Genomic DNA, 27,775 nt, shown 5'->3' on the forward strand with positions numbered 1-27,775 from the left:
AAGGTTAATCCCTCTAAATGTGAAATGCTTGGAATCCATGTGTTGAAGGATGAGATTCGAAGACTCGTGGAAAGGTTTGGGTGTGGAGTAGGCTCCTTTCCATCCACCTATCTTGGTCTACCGCTTTGTAGAGGAAAGCCACCAAAACATCTATGGGATTCAGTAATTAAAAGGATTGAACAAAAGCTTTCCTCTTGGAAGAGTAGCCACCTATCTTTTTGGAGGTCATTTAACCCTGATAAAAACAGCTTTTTCAAATATGCCATTATACTTCATGTTGCTTTTCCAATGTCCAAAAGCTATTCTTGCGAAGCTACAAAAATTAAGAAGGGTATTCTTATGAAGTGGTAAAGTGGTGAAGCAAAAGTTTCATCTTTTGAAATGGGAGGATGTCTACAAGCCTCAAGCAAAAGGAGGGGCTAGTTTACAGGTCCTCAAACATATGAATCAAGCCTTATTGGGGAAATGGCTTTGGAGATTCACCACGAAAGGCAATAGTTTATGGAGGGAGGTAATGGCTACTAAATATGATATTGGCCAAGGGGGATGGTGGACCAAAAATTCCTTGAGCTATAAGATGTATGATCTTTGGAGGACCATCCTCTCAGTGGATGCCAAGTTTAAAGAATAAATTTCTTTCGTAGTTGGAGACGGATCCCACATTCTCTTCTAGGAGGACCTATGGATAGGAGACTACCTGCTAAAAGATGCATTCCCTGCTTTGGCCTCTATTTCTCCAGACAGGAACATCTCTATGGCGAGGTGCTTCTCTTTGGAAGGTGGTCGGATGGTGTGGATGCCCAAAGTCGAAGAGGTCTGTCAGATGCGGAAGTTGATGCTCTTTTAAACCTTCTGGACAAATTGAATAACGCCATGATAGACACCTCGGTGGAAGACTCCATGGTATGGAAAGGCCATACTTCGGGCAAATTTTGGGTTGGCTCCTTCTACAGGCTCATTAAACACCCCCAATTCCCATCTTCCCATAACTTCCGCTTCTAGAAGTACGGAGCTCTCCCAAAGGTTGTTGCAGCTTTTGTTTGGTTGCTTGGAAGGAATAGGGTCCTCACAGTGGACAATCTCTATAACAAAAAAAAAAAAAAAAAAAAGGAATGATTCTTCCAAATATATGTATAATGTGCATGTGGGATGCAAAGTCAATGGACCATCTATTCATTCATTGCCCTTTTCCTAGAAGGGTTTGGGAGTTTTTTCTAACGACTCTCAATGTTTCTTGGGTTATGCCTTCGCCCATGCCTTCCTTCTTAGCATCATGGCATGAAGGAGGTGTTGGGAAAGAAGGAAAGGTGGTTTGGCAGTTAGGGGCAATGGCGTGCCTCTGGGCCATCTGGGGCGAAAGGAAAATCAACTTTTGGGTTTTTTTATTGTACAGCCCGCATCAAGGAGTTGGACGTTCATATGCTTTTCGCCCTTTTGGGGTTGTAATTAGCGTTTGAGCCTATTGCTTCTTTTTGTTTCTTTTTGTATTCTTTTCCGCTCCTAGTGGTTTTTCAATAAAGTTGTTGCCTTTATAATAAATATATATATATTAAAAAAAAAAAAAAAGAGTACCAACATTATGTTAGAAAGTATCTTCACTGGTATTATTCTACTATGACCTGAGCATAGTATTGTCGGTTTGTGGAGCAAAACAGTACTATGCCCAACCCTGCCGAGATGGAAATGATGATTTTGAGCCACTGTGCAACTTTGTGGGTTTGAGATATAGCCATACACATTATTCATAGGTATATTTCTACTTCTCTTTTACTTTTGAATGTATTGCTTGTGTTTCCATACATGCCTTCTTACATTTATAAATTATACTAATAGACTTTGAATATACTTGCATCATTTAAATCAGACAACGCATATACAGTGTTCGAGTTGTCGGTATCGCTACAAGTTTCGCTGACTGGAGATAAAGATATATTATCGTTATCGATGATAATATCGCCGATAACCGGAAATGCGGGAAAAAAATATGGCGAATAATGGGGAAAATGATGGAATTTTTCAGTAAAACTTCAGGGCATGCCTAAATACACATATTTGCATATTTATGAATAAAAAAAATTACAAAAAAAAATGCATTAAATTATAAGTTTTCATTTAATGGGACCCAAAAAGCATACGCTGCCAAAAGAAATCGCTCCAATTGTAATCAAAATGAGTTCATATAATATAAATGCAGCTAACATATAATAATTAGGACATGTAAAAGTTAATGAACTAAAATAGTACACCTTTGTTGGGACATGGAATCTATATATTGGTATACTTGGTGTTGATGGCTTGGATATGGCACTTGTTTGACATATTGATGCATCCATTCAATTTTCCAGATCATTTTATGGTATAAGCCCAAAAATAGATAGATCCAAATCTCAAGTGAACCACATCACAGGACAGTGTTGATTGAATGCACACCATTAAAAACTTCTCAAGGGCCACAAATTTTGTATCAAACTAGTTTGTATAACCTAATCAACGGGTTGGATGTCAAATAAACATTACATTGAACCCTGGGAGGTTTTTAATGGTGGACATTCAATTGCTACTATTTCTTGTGGTGTGGTCCACCTGAGAATTATATATGCCTGATGTTTTGGATCAAGATCTAAAATGATCTGAAAAAATAGATGGACAGCGTGGATCAAATAAATACATCATGATTAGGCCCACATAGCACCAACCGCTAGCCGTCTTGATAGTGGCAACGTCACTAGCCAAATCAAGTCCTCTAGGTGGTGTAAGGACTTTGTGGTACCCACCGTATGGCATGTGTTTTATCATGCTGTGAATAACGAGGTGGCTACCAGAGAGTGTTCCGTGGGCCCACCATGATATATGCAAGAAATCAACTCCATTAATCCATTTCAGCATATCATTTTAGTACATGGTCCAAAAAATGTAGTTCCAAATCTCAAGTGGACCACATCAAAGGAAACAACAGCGATTAAAACCCACCATTAAATTGGAAGCGGATTCCATTCCCTTAAAACTGGAAGCGGATTGGCTGGTGTACCACACACCAGCCATATAGCTGCTGCAGGTACGTGTCATGCGAAGACGTGCACTGACGCTGCTTGAGCTCTGAGTTGTACGAACGGTTTAAAGGAGATCAAAGTTACATGGACCCCACAGTGATGTATTTATTATATCTACATCGTTCCTCTATTTTTAGAGATCATTTTAGAGCATTATCCAAAAAATGAATCATGTCTAAAGATCATCTGGACCACACCACAAATAGCAACGAAGATAATGATTTTCACCGTTAAAAAATTTGTAGGGCCCACCATAACGTTTATTTTCCATCCAATCTGTTCATAAGGTCACAAAGACCTGAATGAAGAGGAAAAACAAATTTCATATTGATCCAAAACTTCTGTGACCCCAAAAAGGGTTTCAATGGTAGACGTTCAATCTCCCACTGCTTTTTGCAGTGTGGTCCACTTGATAGTTAGATCTGTCTTATTTTTAGTCTCAAGCCTTAAGAGAGCTCCCTAAATTGATGGACGGTTTTGATATAACAAATACCTTGTGATCAGACCCACAGAACTTGCATACGTATACAGCAGTTATACAGCTGGTGTGAGAGGACGCAGATTAGATAGATACTAACAAGTTGAGTAGCGAGTCAGCTATTGAAGTGACGTCACCAAGTTCTGTGGCCCCACTATGATGTATATGTTATATCCACACCGTCCATCCATTTTTAGATATCATTTTAGGGTATGAACCAAAGAATGAATCAAATAAAAATCTGTTGTGGACCCCACCAAAGAAAACAGCGGGGAGAGTGATTCCCACCGTTGAAACTATCCTAAGGCCCATCATAATGTTTATTTGAAATCCAACATGTTCAAAAGTTAAAAAAGACATTAAGGGAAAACACAAATATCAGCTTGATCTAAAACTTTTGTGGCCTTTAGAAGTTTTTAACGGTGGGTGTCACTGTCCCACTGTTTTCTGTGCTGGGTCCACTTGGAGCTTTGGATTTAAGTCGTTCATTGGATATTGCCCTAAAATGATCTCTCCAAATGGATGGAAGGTGTGGATGCAAAACATACATCATGGTGGGGCCCACGGAACTTACCAACGTCACTTCAGTAGCTCGTCTCGCTACTCAACCTGTGAGTATACTCAACCCGTTAGTAGTTAATCCCCTCCCGGACACGAGAGAGATTTTGTTTTTACGAAATTCTCTCCTCTTCTCCAGAAAATCGCAATCAATCTCATCTTCCGTAAAAAATCTTTCCAGAAATTTATCTTTTTCTTTTTCAAATCCGAATCGAAATCTCCGTAAATCCCGGTGAAATCAAGTTCTCTTTCAAATATCTTTCTTTGAAGAAAAGAAAAGGGTTTTTTAAAAGGGTTTTCTTATATCGGAAAATTCAGAGCTATCAACAATGATTGGCCCACTAAATCTAGCCGAAATCCACTTCCGCAGGTAGATTGGGAGAAAAAGAAGGTAAGAGATCTTTTTTGTATATATTTTTTATATTTATTTCAATTTTTTTTCAATAATAAGGAGAACGATAGCTATTTTTTTGCTAAATCCGAAAATATCACCGATATTTCATCGACATTTGGAAGAGAAACGAAAACTTGGGCTTTCGGTATCGCCGGTTCAGCGACACCAATAATATCGCCGATATTATCGATTTCTCGTCGACAATTCGAACACTGATGCCGCATAGATTAGGACCCCATTAAAATGAAATCTATTGTGTGCACTTGTTTTTTGTGATGTTTTGATTTCTAAGTGTACATTGATGTCTTTTTTCACAATCCCTGAAATTTCATTGAAAAATTCGATCAATTTCTTAATGTTTCCCCATGTTTCCCAACATTAATATACATTATGTGATACAATCGATATATCCCACGCAATAACCGATATGTATCCGTATCCTAAGGGTGCGATACATTACACGATAACTATATGGAAAACATTGGAATCAATTAATCAAGAAGGATACCCAAATTGACATGGCGCCAGTGTTCGAAATATCAGTATCGCGTTATGTATCGCATTCTTGGGATACGGATATGTATCGGTTATCGCATGGGATATATCGGTTGTATCGTGTAATGTATCGTTGTTGTTGGAAACATGGGGAAACATTGGGAAATTGGTTGAATTTTTCAATGAAACTTCGGTGATTATTAAAAAAGACATCAATACACACTTATAAATCAAAACATTACAAAAAACAAGTACACATAATAGGTTTTCTTTGTATGGGATCCTAATTTATGCGTTGTCTAACTGAATTGATGCAAGTATATTCAATGTCTATTCATATAATTTATAAATGTAAGAAGACGAGTGGAAACACAAACAATACATTCAAAAGCAAAAGAAGAATCACTGGATAAGGTTATAGACATGTTTGATGTGATGTTTGAACACAAAAATTGCAAACGATTTGCAAGAAATTGGGAAATTTTGATTTTTTTTTTCTTTCATTTTTTTCTCAACTCAGCCCATCTCCTCCAAATCTCGAAATCGAAGCTCCCAATCCATGATTTTTCATGCAAAACCTGAACAATCATGAATTTGTAACAATCTACCACTAATTTAACATGATTTACAAGAAATAAGAGCATCGAAATTCGAAAATGCTCACTAGATCGAACATGTGGGATATATCGCACTACTTGTGCGTTTCTTATCGCACTGGTGGGATACAAGATATATCGTGGGATATATCAGCCGATATTGTCGATATTTAAAATAGTGCATGGCGCAATAAATTTTGATGGAAAAATTGCACATTATCACTAAAAGAGAACAACATAACATTTACTGCATGCATATACACATAAATAATCATTCGTAAGGAAGAAGAGTGAATACTCTAAAATCTAATTAGTTGATTCTAACAAAAAATAAATAAGGCAAACACTGGGTAAGACCTTACGAAAACGTAAACGACAGAGTAAAGCTTTGCAATATCCCTCTTCTAGATCAATATTAGATTGTAATGGTTCGATATCTGCATTATCAAAAAGGTAGCCTCACCATCAAAAGGCATGTATTCAAGATGCTTAGCCAGAAAAAATTCCACCACAAATGAATGTGAGAAAGACATGTATTAGAAAAGCTTAGTCAGAAAATATTCCTAACAATGAATGAAGTTCTAGGAAGAAGCACAAAAGAGGTCAAAGGCTCAACTCAGAGCTCAAAAAAAAAGAAGCATCCATGCTGGTCATCATAATCCACTGATAATATACGATATTGTGGTTATCATTTACTTACGGAGATCATTGCCAAGGAAGAACTCGTAAACTAAGAAAATACACCTGCATGAGAAACTGCTGGAAAACTAGTGTCTGATTTAAAATTTCAAACTATGAACTAGCCAACTCCAAATAAATAAAGAAACATATCCGTGTGTGTAGGAGTATAACATAATGAAGCTTATGAAGTCCAAACTGTCAATGAATCTGTATTTTTTTTTCTTATGAAAATGACAACGACAATGACAATGAATTAATAGCCTAGCGACAATGGCAATCAAATTATCGGCTGCATCACTAAAATTATATCAATAGAATAATCCGAACAGTCCAAACATTGGCCATGTAAATCAACGGTTAAAAAACGTTGTCTAGTAGCTCATTTGTGATCTTATTCTTATGGCCCACCCAAGGCTCGGAATTTCATCATTTTGGCAAAAGTATATATTTAAATGGGCTTATTGCAATCATTATGTTAAATATCACATATGTACACTAATTTGGGTATTAAAGTTGATTTAGTAACCAAATTCAAATTCCTATAAATATACTACAAAATTTCAATACATTCCTATTTTTGGATTCCAGTGCATTCCGAATACAAGCTGCCAAACACGACTGAGGATTCAGAATCACCTTGATTTGTGATTTGGAATCCAATGCATTCCAAATACTAGTTCCCAAACAATCCCTAACTAAAGAATAGATTATGTATTGGCATCACTGCCTAGGACACATACTTGTTGAAAGTTTGAGATTGTCACTTCCTTTATCATTCAAGTCAAATAATGATTGTGGTCTATTGTTTGAAACGTGTCGACTTGCCAAACATTGTCAAACATTGTATCCTAGTAGTGCAAATCAATATGGTTCCGTTTGTCACTCACTCACTTTGATGTTTGGGTTCCCTCTTCCATCAAATCGGCATTTGGCTACACATACTATTTGACCTGTATAAGTATTGATGATTGCATCGGAGCCACTTGGGTGTACAAGTATCTTATGAAGTTTAAAGAGGAAGTCTTCTTTATCTTTAAGATTTTTCATAAGATGATCACAAATCAGTTTGATGCAAGAATATAACCTTACATTCTAATAATGGATGAGAGTGCCTTTCATCTATCTTCCAATCCTACTTGGCAGAAAATGAAATCGGATATCAGAATTCATGCCCTTGTACTCAAGAAAATGGAATAATTGAGAGAAAAAAAAAAAAAAAAGGCATCTCCTAGAAGTAGCTCGGGCACTCCTTTTAGAGATGAATGTTCCAAAGTGTTTTTAGGCTAAATGCAATCCGTAGTGTTGCATACTTAATTAATAGAATGCCATATAGGATCTTGGATCACTACTGTCACTGTTTATGTTGATGATATTATTGTTACAGGTAACGATATAGAGGGCATTCAGTTACTAAAGGCATTACTAAGTAAAGAATCTGATAATAAAGACCATAGATCTCTTAAATACTTTTTGGGCATTGAGGTAGCTCGATCACACCGAGGCATAGTTATTTCTCAACGAAAGTATACTCTTGATCTTCTGAACGATTGTGGTCATTCGCGAGGTCGATCACTATGAGTAGATACTTTGATTGAATAGAACCACCGTCTCCAGCTTAATAGTGGTGACTTACTGCAAGATGCTGGATTGTATCAGAGGCTAGTTCGAAAACTCATATACTTGACAATCACTCGTCCTGATTATTAAGTATGATGTCAATGTGGTGAGTCAGTTTAGGCATGCGCCTCGCACATGTCACTTGGATTCTGTCTATTGCATTTTAAAGTTTCTCAAGGGAATTCTTGGAAGATGAATTCTCCACTCTAAGCATGGTCATACTCGTGTTGAGACATACAGATGCAAATTGGGTTGGATCTCTCACTGATAGATGATTCACTGCAGGTTATTGTACTTTAGTGGAGTGGAAATCTGGTTATATGGAAAAGTAAATAAGCAACCCATTGTGGCCCATTCTAGTGCCGGAGCTGAATATCCAGACATTGCTCATGGGATCCATGAACTCCTTTTTTTATGACATTATTAACCGAGGTGAGCATTTTCATGTCTCATCCTATGACACTTCATTGTGATCATTTGGCTGCTATACACATCTCTTCCAAGTGTGTTGTCATGTGAGGTCGCATATGCGAATATGCGACCGCATATGCGCATATTTATGAATTAATCGCATATGCGATCAATGCATATATGCAATCGCATATATTGCATATGCGAGAATATGCGATCACATATTCGCCTAACGGTAAAAAAATTGACCATTGGGATTTATTTATTTTTTATTTGCAAAATCTGGACTTTTTTACTACAAAAAGGCCTTCAAGTCCCCTCTATATGCAAGTTTCATTTACTCAAACTCTCACCAACTCTCATACTTTCAAATCTCTCATTCTCTCTTACATTCTCCATATTCCAACTCTCAATTTCCAAGTCTCCAAGGCCCAAGCTCCAACTTCTTTCAAGTTTCAATCAAGAATCAAGATTCGAGATAGAAGAAGCAAGAAGACATCAAATTCCAAGTCTCACATTGCATAATTCTACATTCTCTCATTTCATTTTCTTAGTTCTCTCATTTCATTCATTTCATTTTCTACATTCTCTTACTAATTAGTAATTACTATTAGTTATTAGTACAATTTAGTAATTTACATTCTCTCACTTCATTTCTTACTAATTACTATTAGTTATTAGTACAATTTAGTAATTTTTATTCTCTCATTTCATTTTCTAGTTCTTCATCTATTCATTCATTCTCATTTCTTCAATTTACAATTCTACATTCATTCATTCTCATTCTCTACAATCTATACATTCATTTGATCATTTCTATTGAAATTTGAATCTATATCTCTTTCCATCTCTCTTTCTCTACATTTAAATCATGAGACGAGTCGAGCAAGACATTTTTTTATTTTTACATTTTACAAGTTACAACTTGCAAGTCCATGTTCAAATTTCAAGAATCAAGCAAGAGTTCAAAGAAGGCAAGCATCTACATTCTACTAAAAGTCTACAAGTCTACAACATTCAAGAGTCGAGACAAGAATATATTTCCAAATTTGCGTAATTTGTGTTTGTGTAATTGTGTAACTCTCTCTCTCCCCTTCTACTACAAGTGTAACTCTAACTTCTTTTATTTCTTTTTTTCTTCTCTCCCTTTCTACTGCTACTAGTGTAAGTGTAACTCTCTCTCTCTCTCTCTCTCTCTCTCTCTCTCTCTCTCTCTCTCTCTCTCTCTCTCTCTGATCTCTTTAGTCTTGACTATTTACTTTAGTTTAGGTTTTAGTTTTTATTTTTACAAGTTTACAACTTACAAGTTATAACAAGAAGAATCAATACACACCCAACACACCGTGTCTTCTTCACAATCTTCCTCTTTGAAACCCAAGTCGAATAACCCGGGTTGAAAGTATGGGCACTATCGTAGAGTTATGGAAAAGACTCACATAATATGTGAGTTATGTGGTTCCGGTGGCATTGCGTGGCACAAGCAATACTTTACACATTTACCGAGGTCAAATGCAAAAGCATGCAACAAAATTACTCTAAAAATCCCAAGAGCCGGTCTAGACCACCAACGGCCTCGAAAAGAGCCCGAGGGCATGGGCCCATGGATAGATAGTGTAAACCACATCCTAAGAATGTGGTCGGCCAAAAAGGTCGGGGCAAAGAGCTAGCTTAAACAACTTCAGAAAACCGGTATAAACAAAAAGATAAAAAAACCACTATTCAATATATTGCTAAGTGGTTTTACCAAACCGGTATTGCTTTCAACGCGGTTAAATCAAGAAGCTTCAAATTTATGATTAAGGCTATAGGTCAATTTGGACCTGGGCTTAAACCTCCTTCATATCATGAAGTGAGGGAGACATGCCTCAAACCCAAAGTTGATTATACATGATCCTTTATAGCCGAATATAAGGAATCGTGAAAAATGTATGAGTGTTTACTCACGGCCGATATACAAACCGATAGATCTGGTCGGTCTCTCATTAACTTTCTAGGGAATTGTCCGGCTGGGACAATGTTGTTAAAGTCCGTGGATGCATCGGGTCATTTGCATACTTGAAATTGCTTGTTTAAATTACTAGATGGTGTAGTTGAGGAAATAAGTGAGGAATATATTGTTCAGGTAATTACAAACAACGCAACCTCATATATAGCCGACGGTCATCTTCTTATGATGAAGAAGCGTCGTTTATTTGGGACCCCTTGTACGGCCCATTGTATTGATCTGATGTTAGAAGATATAAGTAGGTTATTTTTAAAAGTGATTGTAAGGGCTAGAAGAATCATGATCTATATGTACAAACACGCCCTTCTTCTTAGTCGAATGAGAAAACACATTGGGGGGTAACTTGTTATGTCTATTAATCACCCGTTTCACTACAGCTTCTTAACACTATAAAGATTACATGCAAAAAAAAATTGGAACTTAGAAGTTTGTAGTGTCGGCCGATTTTAGAAGTGTGCTTTGGTCAAAGAAGGCAAAAGGGAAAAATGTTCAACAAACAATCCTTTCACAAAGTTTTTGGACTCAAGTGGTAAAGGCGCTAAAAGCATTCGAGCCCTTAGTCATTGTGTTCCGATTGGTGGACGGAGATGAGAAGCCTTCAATGGGTTACATATATGATGAGATGGAGAGGGCGAGAAATAAGATTGTGGACCATTTTAATTATAGAGAGCGTGATTACAAGCCTATTATAGATATTATAGATAGAAGATGGGGCAGACAAATGTCATATCTATTGTATTCGGTTGCCTACATCTACAACCAAGCCTGTTTATTCGCTTCTCCCAATCCGGTTAAAGCAGTTACTATACATATGGTTCGATTTATTGATGTGTTGGAAAGAATGATTCCAGATAGAGAAAAACAAGAAAAGATCTCAGCTTTAATGGACTTCTATACAAAGAGTGAGGGCATATTCTCAAAGGATATCATCATTAGGCATTAGACAATGAAATTGCCCAGTAAGTAGTATGAATATCTCAGCTCTCTTACAAATATTTTTTTACAATCTAATCTACAAAGTCTAACATACTTAAAACTGTTTTTCTCAGCTGACTGGTGGGCTACTTATGGAGTGGACCCGAACAAGAGAGATCCAACTCTAAAGAAGCCAGCCATGAGGATTCTTTTACTCACGTGTTCTACCAAAGGTTGCAAGCACAACTGGAGCACGTTCGAGGCAGTAAGTTAATTAGCTAAATAACTAATGCCAAATGCACTTTCTTTCATGCAGATTCATACCAAGAAATGGAATCACCTTGAGCAAAAGAAGCTCAATGACTTAGTCTTCCTCCAATACAATCAGAAATTGCAAAAATGATTCCAGACTAAGAAAGAAAAGCTTGGTTTCTTTTACCCTATTTACTTAGGTGAGCTAGATCCAGATAACGAGTGGCTCGTAGATACGGAGGACCCAGTATTTGCTAGCGAGGACCTGACATGGGCGTAAATTGAAGATGCCGCATATGGATCGACATCTGGAGAAAGTACTTCTACTTCCACTCGAAGGCGAAAGAGAGGAGGGGCAAGTAGTAGCAATCAACCCGTGGAAGAGAATGAAGAGATAGAGGAGATGATGATCAGGTTGAAGATCCACTGTTAGATATTGATGAAGTATTAGTACATACAGATAACGAAGAAACAGAAGAAGAAGTATATGTGGAAGAAGGAAATGACTCGAATGATGACGACAATGATGACAATGGTGGTGGTGATCAAATGCCACATTGGCAAATAGATTAATGTATATAGTAGCAATGTAGCATTTACCATTTTGTAATATTTTGTTAGTGACTTGTAAGTTATATTTCCATTTTCTACAATCAATAACAAATAAATAGCTTCTTCATTTTGTTAACTTACCAAGTGTTAATTGATATTTGTTAATTATATTGTTGAATGTTGATGACTTGATGTTTAATTCATTTTTAATTGGTTTTATTTCACTTAAATGTATTTTAAACGTATAAAATTAGTGATCTATTAACTTAGGAAAGTTCCCCCTACTTTCTTATATTTTTTCCATTTTTTTATTTTTCCCCTATTTTTCTGATTTTTTTTAATTTTTCAAAAAAAAATAATTAATTAAATTTATATGCGACCGCATATGCGATTGTGCGATCGCATATGCACACATGCATATGCGATATGACAACATTGCTTCCAACCCTGTTTACCATGAGCACATCAAGCTTATCGAAGTCGATAGCCATTTCCTTCGTGAAAAGGTATCTTCTCAAGTGGTTCATATGTCCTATCAGTCAGAAGATCAGCTTGCTGACTTCTTAACCAAAGGCATCAGTCATCATCAACTATTCAACACATGTCACAAGCTGGATATAATTGATGTCCAAGCTCCTGCTTGAGGGGGAGTGTAGAGGAATCTATGTTTTCTTTTTCTTATGCATATTTGCACCTTTTTTTAGTATACAACGTACAATATATTAAGTGAGTTTTAAAGAGAGAGATCATATATTGTGTGATCCGATATTGTTGAATGGGGACATATGGACTTGGGATATAGTGACGGATATGAGAGGGATACAAGGGGGATATCGGCTTGGAAAGAAAACTAGTCATGGGAGGTGATAGCATATGACTTAGCAATAAGGGATACAATTGCCCATATCTCTCTATTATTTAAAAGGAGAAAGAAATTAACTTCTAAAAAAGTGGACCTACATACCACAACAAGACTTCTTCCTCCGTAAAGGACAAAGATGTCAATGTGCAAGGACTATAAAGTTATACGAGGTTGGCCTCTAACTACGCCACTTAAGTAGTAGCCTAATATGTGGGCAACCGGGCATTAAAAGCTGGAAAAGAGGCAGTAAGAGTAAAAGTTGCCAGAGAATCAAATGCTAGAACTTAAAAGGGGAAATGTCTGTATCATTTACAGGGAAAGTAATAAGAGGCAATTGGACTCTTTGAAGAAAAGATCTTGGAGGAGTGGACAGGATGTCTGACTGTGTAAAAAGGGTGGTCAATGAAATACTTGGAGGATCTAAAGGCATGAAAAGCATATAATATAGGACAATTTTAAGAAAAGGTCCAATTATAAAGAGTGGCAAAAGTAGAATTGTGGATAACCTTGAACGATACAAAATACTAAGAGGCAAAAAAGAAAAGAAAAGATCAGGCCAGCCAAGTACAAACCAACTGATTACTTGTAAAATATTTAAGCCCTAGAGAGTAAGAGAAAGAAACCTATAAACTAGAAACAAGGGCCACGGAAAGTAGAGCATAAACCATATTGAAATAGTTAAAGATGGTGAGATTAGGGAAAGATGGGAAGACTAGGTTGTGGAATGATGAACCAAGCACGGGGGCAGAACAAGGAGGGGCCTCCAACCCTAACCTACAGGGTTGAGAAGGCATGTGGATTATGATACAATTCAGATAAAGGAAGTATAAGTAGCCTTAGCAAGTATGAAGAAAGGAAAGGTTATGGGGACGTATGATATACTTAGAGAAGTGTGGAAGATATTGTGAGGAATCAGATTAGTTTGGTTAACTAGTTTTTGCAACAAAAATTTTCAAACAAATATAATGCCAGATGAGTAGAGGAGAACCATCGTGATACCTATATTTACAAGAAGAAAGGAAATGAATAAAGTTGCACTAATTATGGTGTGATCAATTTTATGAGTCACGCTATAACGCTTTGCCAGAGGATGGTGAAGAAAAGACCAAAATCTTAGAGAAGTGTGAAGATGTTGTGAGGAATCAGATTAGTTTGGTTAACTAGTTTTTGCAACAAAAATTTTCAAACAAATATAATGCCAGATGAGTAGAGGAGAACCATCGTGATACCTATATTTACAAGAAGAAAGGAAATGAATAAAGTTGCACTAATTATGGTGTGATCAATTTTATGAGTCACGCTATAACGCTTTGCCAGAGGATGGTGAAGAAAAGACCAAAAAAATAAAAGACATGAAACATGGGTTTCGGAGGATCAATTTGGCTTCATGTCGAGGAGAAGATATAGTTGCACGAAGAGGGAAATAAAGCAGCAACAAATCCGGGTGTGGGAATGGGAAGCATTTGTTTCAAAATGTTGGCAAGTATAAACCACAAGAAAGTGGGAGTAGGAACGTGAATTCTGGAATTCTGAAGAGCGATTCAAACTAGGAGTGGCACTTGATTAGAAGGACCTGCAACCAGTGTTCCAAATATTGGTGATATTATCGATAATACTGCCGATATTATCAGTATCGTCAAGTCAATGATATTAAAACTGCTGGAAGAGTAAAAAATTCCAAATATCGATACTTGGGGATATTATCAATACTGATGTTACTTTGAGAAGAATCCCTCATATAAATTCCCTAGTATCAACAATACTATTGATAATATCCACGATACCAACAAAAATATCCTTGATACCAAAGAAACATCCATAAACAGACAGCCTGGAAAGGAGGGAGGTCCAACGAATCCCCACTAACATGGGGAAAGCCTAACTGACACTCGAGAGGGATATCCCTAACCTCTTGGACCCCAGCCCAAGAATGGTAAGCAAGCGAAGAAGGAGATAAGGGATATCATCCTTCGGGATACCCATAACAACCCTGGAAGGAAACTCAAAAGGGTAAGGAATAGTAATAGAAGACGGGATATGGAATGAATCGGAAAGAAAAGGGGACACTAGGTTATAATCACATGTGTGGGAATTCGAACATGCCACTTCATAGAAGGGTGCCACACGCAATGGGGATTCGCATGTGGGATAAGGAACAATCTCACTAGCTTCTCTACTAAAAAGACTCACACGAGCAAGAGACCCCGCACGATCGAAGCAAGGGGTAGAAATATCAGGCTCCACATCTCGAGACCCCGAGGACGATGCCGAACAAGCGAAGGATGAGAAACACGTGTCACTAAAACTATCCAAGGGATCAACATCGCTAAGCTAAGAGGACTCCATGTTGCCCCTTTGCAATAAAGAAGCGGAACTTCTCACTATGGACCGCCAATTCCGTCCAGCTTAAGAAAGACACACATCAAGACAACATTGGAAGGAGAGGAGGTGGGTTGGCTCTCGTCCTCAGAGTAATAAATGCTTAGAGACGCCAACGTCATATCCCCATCATCACAGCACCCACGCATCAAAACCCCCTATGTCTCGAGCCCAACACCCGCCACATCACCCTCTCGAAGAGACGTAGCGTTTGCTCTGATCGAGGGGCTACTAGAAATTAATGCATGAGGACCCGATTTCGAAATTACATACTACTCTCTTGGCCTCCCAAGGCGAGAACAACACGGATTGAGATGCGTGTTTGAGTCTCGGAACCTGAGGTTAGTGGAGAAGCAGAGGAATGGGCCTCATCCAACCAATGTGTCAAAGAACAAGGCCTCTAATCAAAGGGAGGCGCAAGAGGAGAAACCGTGGCCCACACATATCTAGCCCCTTTGCTGCTAGGAACCGACTCATGGCAGAAGAGAGGATGAGGAAGCCAACCGTCTAGAGGGGCTACGAGCGCCACACATTTGACCAAGGGGGACATTGGGGCGAAGGTGGAGCACGCGTACCTATCTCTTGCCTCACTGGGACATACGAGGCAAGACCTCAAATCCTGCTTCACATGATCACCTAAGCAGATCTGGTAGCCCGTGGGACCAACTCACCACAGGAGCACCAAAAGTCCCCTAATGCCCCGTCGAAGAAGGAACGCCATTGGGCCTTCCATCATAAATTCTGACAGACCCAACACTCGAAAAAAATAATAATAATAATAAATAAACGCCCTGTCCCTCGCATAAGAACCACCCTGACCACAATCTTCACCTCCCCAACCAAGACTAAGGTAGAAGGGATCGTAATCGAATTCTTGATATGAGCGCAAATCCAAACCTATCTAAGTTCCTCCCATTTCAAGGTGGCTTCATCGATGGCCAACAACTGCCCCAAATAGGAGCCAATAGCCGTCATAACTTCCTTAAGAACCACCCTGACCACAATCTTCACCTCCCCAACCAAGACTAAGGTAGAAGGGATCGTAATCGAATTCTTGATATGAGCGCAAATCCAAACCTATCTAAGTTCCTCCCATTTCAAGGTGGCTTCATCGATGGCCAACAACTGCCCCAAATAGGAGCCAATAGCCGTCATAACTTCCTCTAACCACATATCCAAAGGGACGTCAAGGATGTGGAACCAAACATCTGACGAACAGAAGGGGGACCAATCAACCCATTCACGGAGAGAGAGAGAGAGAGAGAGAGAGAGAGAGAGAGAGAGAGAGAGAGAGAGTAGGACCTCCGATATGAAGCTAACCCACAACACAATCAATACTCTCTGAAGGTCAAAAAAAAACCCATAAAACATATTCAGATAGCTACCAGAGGAGAAAATCCCCTACCTCCAAGCTGTAATACTAGGAAAGCCAAAATGACAACTCTGAGCTAGACACGCCCTCCCTAAGCGTGGCAGCCAGACTACATTGTAGATTATACCAAGCATTCTCAACAACAGAGGGAAGGACTCTAATCTCATACCTAACCACCGAAAAGGACTGGGGGTTAGGACCTAGGATAGGGACTAGAGAAGACTTTAACCCAGGCAAGGAAGAGTGAGGATCTACCCAAACCATAGGATTAATGGAAGGATTGCACCCATTAGCTGGAATGACAACCAAAGACACTTTGAAGGACACCAGACCCTTACTTGGTTTCGAACCACCACTGCCCAATCTAACTAGGATGGTTGCGGACCTAGGATTCCCCCTTTGCTTTGGTTGTCGACTACCCTGAGACCTACCCTTGACCCCTTTCCCTTCCCTATTTGCTTCCGCCAGCCCAAAATGAGCCCGTGGGACATGTATTTCGGTCCCATTGAAAGTTGAAACTTCTACCCCTCATCCCATCTAAGGACCTATGCAGATCCTTTTCATTATCCATCCGAATGAAAAGCAAAACATCGAATAGACAGAGACCCTTTAACCAAGGGAATAATCACTTCCCTAACTTCCCTGAAATGCCCAAATACCCTAGAGAAATTAATCACCATCCACTCTTCCGAGAACGATTTCATGAAAATAGTCCGAAGCTCCTTCAAGGATTCCCCCCCTAACCTACTCGCTTTCCCCAAATCCTTTTTCCTATCCTTTAACACTACAATCCACTCACCTTCTTCCTTCTCAAACCTTGGATCGTCATCGTACTTGAATCTTCAATGACGTTCCCTTTCCCTTTAGGTTGAGACCTTACTCTTCTCCCTTCTCTATTTCTTGAGGATTTCCAACCCTTGGAGTCAGAGGCACCTGACCTCCTCCCCGCTCTACTATCCAGAGATCGGTTTCTTTGAGAGGAAGATCTTTCCCAAGAGGTATTCCTGGCATCATTGACCCGATCCCCTCTAGCGCTTTCCCAACGAAATCCCCCAGAATCGTCCTCCTCTCCATCCTCTGCTTGTCAAGCCGATCTCCTTGAAGTTTATGGATTTGTGGTATTAAAAAAAAAAATGTGCCATTGATATCTCATGAATACATCTCATGTATTGACAAGGATTTGTGGCAAAAAAAAAAAAAAAAAATCATTCAAGTGAAAAATGGAAATTTTGGGGAAATCTAATTTTTCAACTTTTATATTGGAAAATGTGTTCTTTATTGTTAATTAATATGGAAATTTTATATACTAATGAGTGTTGACCAATCTATTGATTGTGTATAAATTTTTAAATTTATTTATACTAATTTTTTCAATACCACATTGGCATACCCCAATAAAATGAAAGCTTAATACGTATAGTTGTATTTGGCAATATTTTGATTCCACATGAGTACGTCTTTTAATATCCTTAAGTTTCACCGAAAAAATTCACCTTTTCCCTAATATTTCCCTTAAACGGCGATATTTTTCCAAGTATCGGCAATATGGATGCATATTTCCGTATCCCTGGTCATCAATATATATAACGATACCAGTACTCTGAACATTACTTGCAACTAACAATCAACAATTGAAGTTATTTTATCCTTAGGCAGTTGATGGATACATATAAAGAGGATGAGGAATTCACATATGATTTTTGTTAAACTGGACAAAAAATATGGTAGAGCGCCTAGGATGTTTTGCAATGGGTCAAGACAAAAAAAAAAAAAAAAAAGGCTAGAAACGTGGGTATCAAAGAATCGATTTGGCTTCCTGCCAAGGAGAGTAGGATCTAGTTACATGAAGAGTGAAACAAAGCAGCAACAAATAAACCACTAGAAAGTTGGAGCAAGAACGTGAATTTTGAAGTGCAATTCAAAGTGGGAGTGGCAACTAATTAGAAGGACCCACAACACTAATGATCAACAATAGAAGCTATTTTTTTACGTGCGCAATTGATGGATAAGTATAGAGAGAAGATGAGGAATTCACACATGATTTTATTGAATAGGACAAAAAGTACGATAGAGAACATAGGATGTTATGTGGTGGGTGATGAGTAGAAAAGGCATCCGAGAAAGACTCTCTCTCTCTCTCTCTCTCTCTCTCTCTCTCTCTCTCTCACATATATGGTGAAGCCTAGTTTCACTAGGTTTTGGACTTTGCTCTCTTGTGGTGTGGTCTATAGAAGGGGGATCACAGATGGAAAGAGTGTATCCATTTGAGGGATTTCTGAGTGAGAGATTTCTTGTGTAGTTTAGCAGTGCTTCTCTATGTGGCAATTCGATTGTGTGCAGGGTGTCCCGTATCCATTACGATACGGCCATATCGGCCAATACGTAATAGTAATGGCCTATTTTCTTTAGGCCCGTAACGGCTGTTACGGGCTAAAGAAATAGGAAAAAAAAAAACCTTTTTCTTTCTTTCTTTTCTTCTTCTTCTTCCTCTCTCTCTCTCTCTCTCTCTCTCTCTCTCTCTCTCTCTCTCTCTCTCCCTTCTTTTTCATTTCGTATCGGAAAAAGAAAATCGGAAGTGGATTGGCTGGTGTACCACACACCAGCTATATAGCTGTTGTAGGTACGTGTCATGCTAAGACGAGTGCTGACACTCCTCGAGCTCCAAGTTGTACGAACGATTCAAAGGAGATCAAAGTTACATGGGCTCCACAGTGATGTATTTATTATATCTACATCGTTCATCTATTTTTAGAGATCATTTTAGAGCATTACCCAATAATGAAACATATCTAAAGATCGTCTGGACCACACCAAAAATAGCAGCGGAGATAATGATTTTCACCGTTAAAATATTTATAGGGCCCACCATAACATTTATTTTCCATCCAATCTGTTCGTAAGGTCAAAAAGACCTGAATGAAGAGGAAAAACAAATTTCATATTGATCCAAAACTTTTGTGATCCCAAAAAGGGTTTCAATGGTAGACGTTCAATCCCCCACTGTTTTTTGCAGTGTGGTCCACTTGATAATTAGATCTGTGTTATTTTTCGTGTCAAGCCTTAAGACGAGCTCGTCAAATGAATGGACGGTTTAGATATAACACATACCTCATGATCAGACCCACGGGACTTACTAACGTCAATACAGGTATGTCAGTGAGTACACCACTCAATCCACTTCCAAAGAAATCTGTGTAGGACGCTTTTATACACGTGCCACGAGGCCCCACCATGATGTATGTATTTTATCCCTGTCGTCCATCCACTTTGCCACATCATTTTAGGTCATGATCCAAAAAATTAGTAAGATCCAAATCTCAGGTGGACCACAGCATAGGAAACAGTGGTTATAGAATGCTCACCATTAAAATTTCTTAGGGTCCACTGTAATGTTTACTTTCCATCTAACCTATTAATAGGGTCACACTGACGTGGATGAAGGGAAAACACACATGTCAGCTTGATCTAAAACTTTTGTAGCCCCCAATAAATTTTTAATGGTGGACGTTTAATTATTGTTGTTTCTTATGGTGCGGTCCACCTGAGCTTTGGATCTGCCTCATTTTTAGGCTCAAGCCCTAAAATTATTTGGCAAAATGGATGGACGGTGTGGATATAACACATTCATCACAGGTGGGGCCCAAAAAACTTTGACACTCGTGTGCTCACAATCCGAGTCCCACCTAATTCGAGCCCTTCAAAAATTGTACACGAGACATGTATTAACTTAAAATTTACCAATTAAATTATGAACTGTAATTGCTAACTCACAATGCCAAAATCAAATTGCTTGAATAGTTTTAATTGTTAATTTTTAGACGCTTATTTTTTAAAATAGGGCCTTTTGATTTTTTTCATGATTCACTATCCAATAAATGTCCACCAATTCATAAGTGGGATAATGCCAATAAATTGCATGAATTTGAAGCTGATTTGGGGCATGGATTGGTCCTCCAAGTCAGCCCCAAATTGGCAACGCCGTCTACCTGAATTTAATTTCATTTTTTTAAAGAACTATTGGGAGAAATGATATCAAATTGTTAAGTATATAAATTAGATATTTAGAAAATTAAATATATGAATTTTGTAGTCAAATTCAGGTTATCTGATTCATAAATTCATTAGACAGTCCGATACAACTTCTCACCAAAGAGTGGACCATTACACCACCATAAATATGTTCCAATTTATAAATGAATGCATATTTGGAATGCTTAAAATATTCCGGATTTAATCCATATTTTTTTGGCAAAAAAAAAAAAATTTGCATCGTTACGGGCCGTTACGCCCCCGTATCGCCGTTACGCCCCCGTATCCGTATCGGTATCGGAGGGCACCGTTAAGCCGACCGATACCGATACGGGATACCTTGATTGTGTGGAGCCCTACATTTCGAAGGAATACGAGGGAGGACGAGATTGTTGAGTTAGTTGGCCTCTCATATCTTCTCAAGAACTTAGCCCACTCAATTCAAGAACAAGACTCCATGATTTGGTTAGGTAACCGCTCTAGTAGATTCTCCATGCGTTCTTTTACTCCATCCTATCTACAGGTCCTCAAAGTCCTTCGCCTCCTTATTTGTTTCACCATTTGGTTTTACAGTGCTCCTCTGCAAGTGGCGATGTTTGTGCGGTTGGTGGCCAAAAAGAGTGTTGAGAATTGATAACTTACAGCGTCGGTCTCTCATACTTCTGAACGCCTGCCTTATGTGTATGGAGAGCGCAAAATCGATCGATCACTTATTTAGTCATTGCACCTTTGCTCGTGAGGTGTGGGGTTATTTCCTTGAGGCGACTAATATGCCTTGGGTGATGCAGGAGTCTGTTGACACTCTCTTGTAGGCTTGGCACAATAAGGATGGGGGGAAGGAGGCTTCTCATTATGGCTATCTTCTAGGCTATTTGGAAAGAACGAAATGGACAGTGTTTCAGGAATGAGAAAGTTTCGATTGAGGGGGTGGCGGGAATCATTAAGGGTCTCACTTTGGCATGGACTCCCTTGATAAAAGCAGCTAAGGCAGCTATTCCCTTATTTGCTTCTATGTTTTAGTGTAGAGATGTATTTTTTTCTTGCTTGTGGCGAGCTCCTTAATAAATTTTTTTGTCATCTCTAACGACTAAAAGATTTCTTTTGCAGTGAAGGAGTGGGAGTGAGAGGTAAGCCTTGTACTTCCAATTTTTCTTATTTCAGTATAAAAGAAAGCTTCGCACTATCCGTGCTCGTTACATGAGCTAGTCGAGACAGTGTAGTGCGTCAGTGATCCAGGATTCAATCCCTAGTATTGTTATCTTCCAAAAAATAATAACAACGATAAATAAATAAATAAAAATGAAGAAAGCTTCGTGACATTGCCCCGTGGAGTAGGCATATTGCCAAACCACGTAAATCTATGTGCCTCTTCTTTTGCTTTTGGTTTGGCCATTTAGGTTTTTTATTTTGGATATTTTTGTTTGTGGTTTTGTGTTATCGGCATCAAACGTGTGCAGGTGTAGCTGCGCAACTAGTGTCAAATCTTTGGTTCGGTTTGTGTTTTTTAATTTAAATACTTTTGATTAGCGATTCGTTGGTTATTAAAGGTGTGCAATGTCGACAAAGACGTCGAATGCAGAGTTTGAGGTGGAGAAACTGAAACCGAAACTGATTGTGGTTCTCCCTCTCCCTCATCGACTCTGGCTCTAGATTAGCCCGTTAGCCTTCCACACAAGCTGGCTCTGCACTAATGTAGATAGTCTTCCCCACCTCGACCCCTCTAGCATGGCTTCTAGATAACCCACAAGATCTTCCTGTCAATCGAGCTCTCTCCATTGTTCTGGTCCCTGTCTGTCAGTGCTTGCTCCTCTCGATCTTCTTCACTGCAAGTAGATCCTCAACACCTCCCTCATCGAAAATCTCATCCACGCGAGAGAGACTAGCCGTTTTCCTCACAAGCAACTTAACGGGGTCTTCTCCTCTCACGAACACATCTCCAAAATGCAGGTTGTTTTTTATTATTTTGAATGAAGAATGCTATATTGAAACACTTCTAAACATAATATTGCAGTACTCAATCTAGACGGTTGCTCAGCATTTTTCAAATATGCATTTTAAGTGCAATCAAACAATCATATGATGAGTGCAATCTTTAGTTATATGCCAACTCTAATGAGGCCTAGCAAATCATGATGATGCATGTCGAACATGTAGGCCAAACAAAGAGCGTGGATGAGTACCCCCCTTTATTTCAAGAATAGGAATATAAGCAATTCTAGGAAAAAGTGATCAAGATAATGTGTTGTTCAAGCCTAATTTGTCCAGTCAAAAAAAAAAAAAAAAAGAAGAAGAAGAAGAAGAAGAAAGTAGAAGAAGAAGAGGCAATTATCATTTCATTGGAGAGCTAAGCACATTAGGTGTTCAACCAAAAAACAATGGTCGCAAACTTGACGTGTCGAACTACCTTCTAACACTTTCTTTTTAGAAGTTGGGGCTTTGCAAGCACGCAATTGACGAGAAAGTGTTTCTTCCACAGCATTTAGAATTGATAGGCATTTCTCATCACCCTCTCCTTTCAAAGGCAAACCATAAGCCATCGTAAAAAGATCCTCTTCCTGCCAAAAGTAATAACAAGTTGAATATGTTAATTCAAACTCCCAGTAGCAAACATTTGATTAGCACATAAGAAGAGGGAAAGGTAACCAAGAGATCTGCTAACAAGATTAACATTTAGTCATAGAGGCCACGTTTTGGCATAATCATATGATTTTCCAATCAAAAATAGCATAGCATTCCTTTCTTCCCTCTTTCTGCGACTCTAGAAAAACACTCATAAAACTATATCAGATGGCAATAACTTATGGTAAGTTTCTTAGATAGGTTATTACCATTTGATACAGTTTTATGAGTGTTTGTTAGTAAGTTTCTTTGATGAACTGTAGTTATGGCCCTTGATTGAGTGGAATAGCATAAAATAATTCAAGTAGATGACCCCAATTAGTTGGTATAAGGCTTAGATGATGATGATGAAGATGATGAAGTTTCTTAGATCAACTCGCCTACCTCTTTTGCACATTGCCAAAATTAAGATTATTAACCTTTCTAGATATTTCAAGTGATTTTCATTTCTTTGTTCATTTTCCTCTCGATACCTCCCTCCCTCCTATTGTAAGTTTCGTAGATCAATTCACCTACCCATTCTTCTTCTTCTTCTTCTTCTTCTTCTCTCTCTCTCTCTCTCTCTCTCTCTCTCTCTCTCTCCCCCTATAGTAAGTTTCTTAGATCAATTCACCTCCCTCTTTAGCACATTGCCAAAATTAAATGGTATATTAACCTTTCTGGAGATTTCAAATGATTCTTATTTTTTTAGGACGAATATGAGCTACTCCCTCCCTCCCTTGCTCACTGACAGATTATAATTAATAAATAAATAAATAACCTAGAAAATGCAAATTCTCATTCAATCAAGGAAGAAGCCTATGAGCAATTACATCAAACAAAAATGACGACTATGTTCCAATAAACAGCATAAAATGCATAACTTTGCAACTTTATCTACTAAATACTTCCCTCTACACAAATATTCCAAATATCACTAAAACCATGTTGTGAGGGTTAATAAAAAATATTTTTAATTAATTAATTAATTTTTATTTTAAAAAAAAAAAAAAAAAAAAAACTAGAAAATGCAAGCTCATCCAATCAAGGACAAAGCCTATGAACAACTACTGAGAAAAACGGCAAGGTCCCCAATAAACTGCATAAAATGTCATACTTTTGAAATTTTATCTACTAAGTAGTTTTCCATTTGGCAAACTTGTCAAATACCACTGAAACCATGTTATGAAGGTACCAAAGTAACCCTAGGTAGCTTAAAGCATAACCTTTAATTGCTTATGCGAGAAGCTGGCAACAGAAATAGTAAAACACTATGATTTGGAAATAAGTCTCAAGTAAAATATGAAACAAAGTAATAGAGTTAGTCACACATTCGTAATGTTTAACGTTAAACGTTTAGTTTGTGGCCAATGGCCATACAGATATGCATACATACATATATACAGATAGATAGATAAAGAATGAGAGAGTGATACAGGACCGATGCCTGAACCAAATAACATGTGACATCAAGTAGCCAAATTAAGATATTTAACAAAAAAACACAAACATCGCTATAATCATGACAAATATCATGAAAATCAAAAGAACATCATGCATAATCCTAGACTAAGCTACCAACATCATAACACAAGAACATTAAATAAACAGAAACTACGATCTAATGGATGTAAGGACATCCGATTAGCATAGGGTACAGTCCATTTCAAAATAGGAAACCTAATACAACCTAGGGTGAAAATTAGGCTTTTTGATGTAGGATACATGTATGGATGTCATGTTTCATAGGAGATTATTCAAAGGACAATTCAAAGCATACAAATCCTAGAACCTATGGGTTATGGGCCAAGCCTACTAAACAATAATTTCAGTAGAACAGTTCACCAAACTGTAATTTCGGCAAGAAAAATTCATGTCATTTCATTAGAAATCATTCTCACATGCACACAATCATATGAAGATTAAATCGCAGGATGTCAAGGTTGTTAGAACAACCCCTTAGCACAGAATATCAACAAAATACTCATGGGCAGATTTATACACAGAGAATTTACCATACTCATTCACCACAAACTATGTTTAGAGGAGATGAAGATCACGTGGGATATGGGGAGGGATAAATCTGTAACTTGGGAATAGAAGGTTGTGGGAGGAAATTGGGAGAGGGTCTAGGGTAGGTTTTATGTGGGAGGCAGGGACATAGGGTGTCGAGGTTTTGGGCGCAATGGATTGAAGGATTTAAGCTAGATAGGATCAAAGAGGTTTTTTTAAAGGAGTAGAAGGAGAAGGAAAGACCATACCTTGCAGAAGATAAACACGTGAGCGAGTCGCACGCCCACAAAAAGATGGAATCTCACCACCTTACTCCAAGTCTCATGGAGGGCTCTTCCAAGTCGCATGGAAGAAAGAAAGGTTTCTCTTTAGAAAACAAACATGTACTCTTTTTCTTTTTTTTTCCCCTAGGGTTCGACGTTTCCCACCCTTAAATAGAGTTTTTACATTTAAAAGTAAAATGACCAACATGCCCCTTTTAAAACTAGCAAAGTAGGGGCCCAATAAGAAATCCAAACCAACTAAAATGTGCAGAAAAATAACAAAACATAAATGGACACTAAAAACTGAAAAAGGACTTGCCCACCATGTGATCGGACGTGATCCAACGGTCGGATCTCAACCAAAACTGTCAAAAACTATCCTAGCACTCCAAATAATGCAGCCCATGTGCATCCTCTCAATCCGAGGCCTTAATGATGCACATCCTATGCACATGGGGTCTTCAAAGTGGCCCACAGGCCAGGCCCCAGGCCCTGGCTTAACCCAGCCCACACTTTATTTGGGTGATCACTACATGGGCCTAGCCCGTGGGCCACTTTGAAGAGCCCATGTGCATAGGATGTGCATCATGAAGGCCCCAGACTGGGAGGATCCACATGGGCAGCATTATTTGGAGTGTCAGGATAGTTTTTGAGAGTTTTAGTTGAGATCCGACCATTGGATCGCGTCCGATCACATGGTGGCCCACTATATGATCAAGTCCTTTTTCAGTTTCTAGTGTCCAATTATGTTTTGTTATTTTTCTGCACATTTTGGTTGGTTTGGATTTCTTAGTGGGCCCCTACTTTGCTAGTTTTAAAAGGGGCATGTTGGTCATTTTACTTTTAAATGTAAAAACTCTATTTAAGGGTGGGAAACATCCAACCCTAGGGGAAAAAAAAAAAAAAAAAGAGTACATGTTTGTTTTCTAAAGAAAAGCCTTTCTTTCTTCCATGCGACTTGGAAGAGCCCTCCATGAGACTTGGAGTAAGGTGGTGAGATTCCATCTTTTTGTGGGCGTGCGACTCGCTCACGTGTTTATCTTCTGCAAGGTATGGTCTTTCCTTCTCCTTCTACTCCTTTAAAAAAACCTCTTTGATCCTATCTAGCTTAAATCCTTCAATCCATTGCGCCCAAAACCTCGACACCCTATGTCCCTGCCTCCCACATAAAACCTACGCTAGACCCTCTCCCAATTTCCTCCCACAACCTTCTATTCCCAAATTACAGATTTATCCCTCCCCATATCCCACGTGATCTTCATCTCCTCTAAACATAGTTTATGTGGTGAATGAGTATGGTAAATTCTCTGTGTATAAATCTGCCCATGAGTATTTTGTTGATATTCTGTGCTAAGGGGTTGTTCTAACAACCTTGACATCCTGTGATTAATCTTTATATGATTGTGTGCATTTGGGAATGATTTCTAATGAAATGACATGAATTTTTCTTGTTGAAATTACTGTTTGGTGAACTGTTCTGCTGAAATTACTGTTTAGTGGGCTTGGCCTATAACCCACAGGTCCTAGCATCTATATGCTTTGAATTGTCCTTTGAATACATGTATGACATCCATACATGTATCCTACATTAGTTTTGGTAATTTGGGAAAGTAAGAAAATTAGGAATTTTAGGTTTAGAGTTAGGATTTCAGGGATGGAAGAAAGGGGTTTTGACATAAAACCTACCCTAAACCTCTTTGGCCAAGTACTTTTTTCAGCTAACCATTTGGCTCATACATTATGCCCTCTCGATGCACGGACCAGCTTGACTCTTGGGCCAGGGCATGTATATAGTGGATCCCAATTCATGGACAGCTTGGATATCAAATGCCATCCAATTTCGATGGATTTGGCAGAGGGTAGTGGGACTGGGGGAGATCCTATATGTATTGTTATTTACATATGCAGGACTAGGAAATCACAGGTTTGGCGCCAGCTTACAAACCAAGCTTAGTACAGTACATGCACTAATATAGAAAAAGTAACGTTGCCGAAATTAGAAGATTCAGAGGAAATGAGAAAACATTCTGTGGATGCACCTCTCCATTTAAGGGCATTTGCACAATATTGTATTATATGTGGAAGAAAATGTGAATCATTACAAAATAAACCACCAAAATGAAAAAAAAAAAAAAAAAAACCATCCAAAAACAGCCATAGAATCAATAAGATTTCAAACCATTTGATCTACAACGGGGAGAAGAGTCTTTTTTTGGGTTATGGGGTACATAAGTTCCCATTTAGTGTCATTTTTC

General features: G+C 38.4%; 1 protein-coding gene across 3 annotated transcripts in view; it reads right to left on the reverse strand.

Annotated features, from left to right (window-relative positions):
- LOC131258366 (uncharacterized) overlaps positions 1 to 27,775 on the reverse strand; it is a 96,114-nt gene that overhangs the window by 54,495 nt on the left and 13,844 nt on the right. For all 3 annotated transcript variants that reach the window (XM_058259640.1, XM_058259638.1, XM_058259641.1), the window contains exons 5-6: positions 23,051 to 23,201; positions 5,929 to 6,008 (exon numbers count right to left, since the gene is read on the reverse strand). In XM_058259640.1, coding sequence (XP_058115623.1) covers positions 5,929 to 6,008; positions 23,051 to 23,201 — 231 coding nt within the window. The remainder of the gene's footprint in view (positions 1 to 5,928; positions 6,009 to 23,050; positions 23,202 to 27,775) is intronic.

Source organism: Magnolia sinica, chromosome 10 (genome assembly GCF_029962835.1).
Source record: "Magnolia sinica isolate HGM2019 chromosome 10, MsV1, whole genome shotgun sequence".
In the NCBI taxonomy this organism is placed as follows: domain Eukaryota; kingdom Viridiplantae; phylum Streptophyta; class Magnoliopsida; order Magnoliales; family Magnoliaceae; genus Magnolia; species Magnolia sinica.